This window comes from Gavialis gangeticus, unplaced genomic scaffold, assembly GCF_001723915.1.
Source record: "Gavialis gangeticus isolate Ggan-Ray unplaced genomic scaffold, GavGan_comp1, whole genome shotgun sequence".
Classification (NCBI taxonomy): Eukaryota; Metazoa; Chordata; order Crocodylia; family Gavialidae; genus Gavialis; species Gavialis gangeticus.
In genome coordinates this window covers 24,863,734-24,870,803 of record NW_017729009.1, presented here as the reverse complement: position 1 = coordinate 24,870,803, position 7,070 = coordinate 24,863,734, and the positions used below count along the sequence as shown (strand labels likewise).

General features: G+C 38.8%; 1 protein-coding gene across 1 annotated transcript in view; it reads right to left on the bottom strand.

The window, feature by feature from the left end:
- Nucleotides 1-252: 252 nt before the first annotated feature.
- The window catches only part of SPATA2 (spermatogenesis associated 2), a 16,086-nt gene continuing 9,268 nt past the window's right edge, over nucleotides 253-7,070 (bottom strand). The window contains exon 3 of the mRNA XM_019510254.1: nucleotides 253-3,978. Within this exon, the coding sequence (XP_019365799.1) occupies nucleotides 2,722-3,978 (1,257 nt within the window). The 3' untranslated portion in view covers nucleotides 253-2,721. The remainder of the gene's footprint in view (nucleotides 3,979-7,070) is intronic.

Sequence of the window (7,070 nt, the reverse complement as noted above, 5' to 3'; positions counted from 1 at the left end):
CATGCTCCTAGGACTTGCACACGCACACAAAAAAGAGAAATCTACATTTCACGAGAAAGGCACTGCATTTCATGAAGTTGCAATTCAACGTTGACATGCACTCACATAGTTTGCCCACAAGATACTTTGGATGGGAAAGATATTTTAAATATGCTGGATTTTAAGAAACGGCTGAGTCTTCATAAAGGCCTCTATTTTTAAATTCCTCTGAAGCAAAGACTTTTTAAAAGCAGAAATCAGATGCAAAACACCTGCATTTTAAATTAGCATATATTTTACTGTCTCAATCACAGCAACCTCATACAGTAAGATACACAAAAAATAGAGCATGGTATCATTTGAATTCAACACAATTTTGTACTACAGTGTTCAATGACATATACACACAGGACTTCTTTTTCAAAGCAAATATAGTCCCTGCTATGTTCACTGTACAAGTTACGTGGCATCACAGTTTTAGTTATTTACTGTAGTGCGAATAGCAATATGGAAACAGAACTAGTGGGTTAGGAGATACACTGGATAGCAGCCAAACAGGCATGACAGGTCAGAAAGATGTCTAGAAACAAAACTACTGAAATGGGCGCCACCCTTACAGAAGGTATTTTAATAGTAAAATCATTTTAAGTTTTGCATTATATACATACTATATCTACATGTGTTCTAGTATATATACACATATATATATTTATATATTTATTAAAAAAGCCATACAAGATTTTGAAAAATCTTGAAATCATTCTCCTAAGCAGTATTTACCCTAACCTTCAGAATCAGCAAGATAGTACTTTCCTGTAGCATTGTTTAGTTGCAGTCATTCAATTTCTGCAAGTCTCCTGATAGTTAATCATGTGCCATTCATTCTCTTTAAATTAAATACAAGCTATACAGTAGCTTGTTATTCTCAGCTTTTCATGAAACCCAGGGTTTGCCTCATTTCCATCATGCTTTTGACACTCAGTTATGGCTAAAGTATTTTAGCTCTTACATTCTTTGCCCCTCTCCCCACCCCCCACTCTCAGCCAGTAAAAATGAATTAAACAGCAATAACATTTTAAAAATTGCAACCAATCATTCATGCATGTTTCCATCATATAAAGGGGTTAATGGACATTTAAATTTAAAAGCACAGATTCTTACAATGTCCAAAAAAAATAAAGTGTATGATTTCAGTGCACAGTGGATTATTTAAATTTACTGTTATTAGAGGATTTCCAACTTTTAACTGCAAAGCTCAAACTGAGTCGCCCAATGTTTTGCCTTGATCAGTTTGTCTTTATGGAAAAGAATAAGTTAAGTGGATCTGGCAGCTTTCCTTTGAACATAAGGCTAAATTCAATTCATGAAAAGGTATAGTTTAAATGGGCTTTGGGTCATATTGTACCATACTTAACACAAGAAAGTGCAATCCAAGACTAGAGTTGTTTTGGTATTTCAAATAAGTTCAACTATGCAATTCATGTGCAGATTTACTGTCATGGAAATCACCCAAGCTACATCTGTTTTGTTTTTTTAATGGGTCACCACCCTCACCTCCTGAGCCAGGCTAGACTTTGCATTGGAGGTAGGTGTATTTTCTAACCTACTCAACTCCCATAAACATAAATGGAAGAGAATACGTACTTCGAGCCAAAATCCTACAGCCCTTAGACAAGACTGCAGTTAGCTTAGTGGGAGTCTTGCCCAAGTGAGAACTATGGGTCTAAAAAAAAGGCAAACAAAACAATGAACTCTTTCTGAGTAAATAACAGCAGTCTGCCACAGTGACTATAATAAGCTGTGAAGTACAGTACAAGTAAAAAAAAGTCACCTGAACAAATAACCCAGAGAGACTTCATAGTTATATAATGATTTTACCACTTAAGAACTCAACATTATTGAATATATTTATTAAAAAATAAACTGTTTTCAAATACCTATGTACAGTGCAAAGAACGGGATTTAATACGTGTGTGACAAAGTGAATAAACTCAGTTTTCATCCAGAAAGACAACACTCCAGGCATAATTTAAGTGACACATATACAGATTCACCTTTTTAAAATACCACACAGTAAAAACCAGTAGGATGGTATTGGCAACACTAGAAAATAAAGCACATAATGTTCAAATCCAGATTGTATAAGCTTGAGATAAACATCTTGGGGAAGAAGGGGAGAAGAAAGAAATAAGACAAAAAGAGATGTCCTGGTGTTTACATTTTCGAGCTCAGGAAATGCAGCCAAAGAAGAGAGTCCTTTTTGGCATACAAAGTCATTAGCAAATATTTCTGGACCATTTTGAATTTGTACTCAAAACAGGCAGTAGATTCATAATCCACTGAAAATGCAGATCTTAATTCCTTAGTCCTTGTCTATCCTTATGCAACTGTATGTGGGCAAAATGACAACTACAAATGTAATACAAAGGTGTAATGTCACTTCGTTAAAGTGCAACAGCTGCCAAGATTTAAAAGGAAAAATGTGCTCTTCTCCCCCATGTAAGATGTAAAGCAGTAATTAGTTAAGAGTCACATAAATGATAGCAGCATGAACTCTAATGGTTTTGTAGCATTGAAGCCACAAAAACAAAACCTGGCACCGATAATCACTGAAATGTATTTCCAGATACTGGGGCACATGTTTTACAGAGAGAGGTCACTATAATGTTTCTTACTGTAGAGTCAGAAAAATTAATTGTTAGCCCTTTTGCCCCTCCCCCCCCAGACACGGGTTGTTCAAGTCTATCTATAAACAAGATGGGGCATCTGGGCCGATTTATAGTTTAACTGATTATTAGGCATGAATTTATGGAGCTCACTTTTTCTACAGCATGGATCATAAAAATAAGCATTGAGGCAAGCGTCACATGAGACTTTTGAACAGAATGTGCATGTGTTTGCAGCTCCCAATCGGTTACAAAAACCACAGCGCAAGGTGCCTGAAGATTTGGATTTTGAACTTAGTTGAGCAGCTCTCTCTTGACTCTGAGTCTGTGGTGTGTACTGAGTTTTCTCTCTCAAAGCAGATGCAGGAGACAAGCCATCACTTGGCACTGTTTTGATCGAGTAGCTGCTTTGTTTCACCACTGGATATTCCTGCCTAGTGTTAAACAGATTGTCACATTTTTGACACACAGAACTGCCACAAGATAAGCCACAATTTTGGCACTTGAGGGAAGCTGTCTCTTTGGCTAGATGGGTACGTTTGTGGTAAATGGGGTTGACATCATTTCTTATTACCCATACATCAGGTTTAGGTGTTTCCTGTCTTTTAAAATTTAACATACTTCTGGCATCAGGATCAGTATATAAATCTAAGTCATCTTGAGGAGAAAAATAGGAGCTGTATCCAACGTTTGTTCTTAACATGCCATTAGGATGAGATGAAGTTGTCAAGAAGTCATCTGAACACCCATGCAGTGAGCTTGACATTGCAAGAAGAGAGGGAGATGGCCGAATTATTTCATCTTTAATGTCATCTTCAGCATCCACCAAAATTGGGTCTTTTCTGAGACTATGCGAACTCATCAGAGGGGGCTTCTTACTTTCCCAGTAACTGTCGTACGTGTCCACTGATTTAGAAGGCTTGGTCACTTTTGGCTTAAAATAATCTTTAGAGGAGGCCCTTTCACTAGCTGATTTCTGAAGTACCATTCGTGCCATGGAAGTATTCAAGTTTTCTTTGCATTCTGCACGCCGTCTCATTGTTTCAGAGCAGCTTCTAACATCTTCATTGCTATTTTTTCGTTCATTTACGATGTCAAGCTCCAAATAACCTTTATCCTTCACTTGTAAGTGAATTTTGAGCAGCTGTTCACATTCTATTTTGGCTAAGAAGAGTTCAAATGAAACCATTTTCACCTGGATGGTATCAACCTGCTCTCTGAGCTTATATGCTGTTCCCAGTTCTTGGACATACCCCATGTAGTTCAGAATCTGTCTTACATCCTCTTCAATTAATGTTGACTTTACATAATAAACAAAGGGTCCTGTGTAGGTCTGACGGGAGGGGAAAAAGAAAAGAAGAGAGAAACATTAGGTTAACAATTCAATGGTAAACAAGATACGCAGATGCTTGAGTGATGGGAGATGCATCAACACTAGCAATAATAAAACATGATACTTCACACCAGGCAAATCCAAAAAGCAAAAAAAGGGAGGAATTTGATGAAATTTCATCCATAGTGTCTTCCTGTTTCAGTTTAAATGAAACTAGCACCAAGTTTCCAATTTTTAGCAGAGCAGAAGTGGTGTATGGGTTAACAAAGGACTACATTGTAAAAGTTATCAGGGGAAAAGATGGAGGTTTCAAAAGCTGGGTAGGAAATGGCTGAGAATTTTGGCACTCAGGACACCGCACAAAAACTGGGAACACAAGATTGAGAGTTAACTGAAGGTTTCTGCTAAAGGTATCAGCCATGAAATAATGTGAATTCTTATCACAATTCAAATTAAAGGATAGTGAACTTATGGAGCTGGCACATATTTCAGCTAGTGTTCCATGCTTTAGGGTTGTTGGTTATTGCCATGTTGGTCTAAAGACACAGGCAGACAAGGTTCTTTGGATAGATGCAATATCTTTTATTAGACCAACTAAACAGTTGGAAAAATTGTTCTTTGCAAGCTTTCTGGCACAAACACCCTTCTTCAGGCATAGGGGAAATCTGCTGGTGTTTTATTTGTTCTCTTGGGTAAAATAGAAGCCAATATGCAAAATGCAGGTCTGTGAAAATGCAAGCGTGTGGCAGTGAGGATCAGAGGGATCTCATCCAGTGCACTTTCTAATCCTCAAAGGGAATTTACAAAACACCTTTTGCAGATGAGCCTATGAACTTCATTTAATAAATCTACTGGGTACAAAAAAAAAAACATGGGCTAAATATAAATAGCTGGTCTAATAAAAGATATTGGGTTTACCCAAAGAACCTGGTCTGGACTAAATATAGACATTCGATTTATGGCACATTATAACCTGCCTCCCATCTAATAATCCCAGGTAACCCATCTGCATTTTACCAGCTACATTCTGTCACCAGTTCAACATTCCCCCTTCCCCACCCACCTGTCTCATACCTATTGTCTCCCATTCCCTCTGATCCTCACTGCCATGTATTTGCATTTTCACAGACCTGAATTTGGCATATTGGCTTCTATTCTACACCAAAACACACCAGCGGACTCTCCCTGTTCCCACAAGCTTGCAAACAGTAATTTTTCCAACTATTTAGTTAGTTTAATAAAATATATCTCACATCTACCCAAAAAACTTGTCAGCCAGTGTTCTAGGCTGTTTGGAGATTTAAGATGAGAACCCTTAATTGGCTTATGCCACTTACATTTCAAAGGCTTTCTTTGAAACCATAGGCTGCTGAATTTAAAAATAAATAAATAAAATAAAAGTTTATGTTTGGAAAGCAATTCTACAGGAAGGAGTGCATGTTGCAGCTCTAACAATAATTCACACCTTGGCTGTCCCATGTATAATGGGTCTCAGATGAGAAGGGAAGGCTATTGGACTCCCCAGTTGAGAAACCCAACAAATTTTTGCCTAGTCCACTTTCAGTAGTGCTACAATTAAGGAATAAAAGACATGGCAACCCACTGTCAACATGATCTGTAAGACACTGGCTCCAAAAACTCTTAGCTCAGGACAACTGGCCTTCCTGCTTAATGCCAGCAAGTAAAATAATCACAAGAACTTTAAGCTTGCCTATAATTTGAAATCAGACCACCACACCACAGAGCTAAGGGAGTCATAATTATATCATTTCAAAAGCTACCCTTCAAAACCCCAAAATACATTCTGAGCCAAGATGTAACAGTAGGTTAACAGTCTGGCCACCAGAGCAGAGCAAACAGCAACTTTCAGTACTGTCAATAGCTGCCTCAACTTCAGTTTAGCATTTGATTTGGCAAGTAGCTTCCAGATTCTCTTTAATCTCAGTTATCTTTTCTGTCAAAAATTTACAGTAGAAAAAAGCAGAGATAACACAAAGTCTGTGTGGGATGAGTGAACATATGGTTCCAGTAAGTAATGTCCCTTGCAGTTGAGTACAATTGAAAAGTGCATTCTGACCAGCATTCAAAATCTTATCTTGGAGCACAACCAGGAATAAATAAGTACTTAGTGGGCACATCTACACAAGAGGTTTACTGTGGAGCTAATTAGCTCTGCAGTAAAGTCTCTGCACCTACATTGGCAGCCCTATTAGGCCACCGTAAACTAATTAACTCTCCCATTGGTTAGTACTTGTAAATACAAGGACTTTCCTCTGGCAGCATTATTTACTGTGCTGCAACACACATGTAGATACTGATGGGGCTGGGTGGGGCATACGGGTGCTTCAGTGTAGGGACTGCCTGCCAGCTAGCCCCACACTGGAGCACCCTTATGTCCCCGCCAGCCCCTCCACAGCACAGTGAGCCAGGTCAGAGCAGCCCTAGGCTGGTTGGCTGACTCCCAGGGTCCCCTGCCAGCTGGGGCTGCTCTGACCCAGCTCAATGTGCTGCAGTCCCAGGGCCTGGGAGTAATAAACTCTGGTGCGATGTGTGCCAGAATTTGTTGCTTCACATTAGTTGCGCATGTAGATGTGCCCATTGTGTACAAGGATCACTATCGATAACATCTCAAAGAGATTCCTGGGGTTGAAATAGCCAACAGCTCAGAAGTTAAAACTGACATACAATGTGGAAGAAGATCTATGGAGCACTTTACTATTTTGGAAAAGCTTCCCCTAAGAATGTAAAGGGGAGGTCCCATTGCTGGTCTCCATTGGTATTCAAACAGTACACTAAATGGGTATGTTGTACAACACAAGTTGAGGGGCAATGTCAGTTTAGAATTTAGAAAGAAGAAAAGCTTTATATTTTAAAAATCCGCCTGCAATGCTCATAGAGTAAACAGTGCCACATCTACAACTGGAATGCAAAAAAACAACCAAAAAAAACCCCCAGAGAGAAGCAAACTAGTTCCCACTGGCTAAGTCAGTGGTTCTTAACATTTCTGGACTCAGGGCAACCTTCACTGGATTCAAGGCACCACTCCATAATTTGTATGAATTGAGTGGCACCCAATGTCAAAAATTAATTTA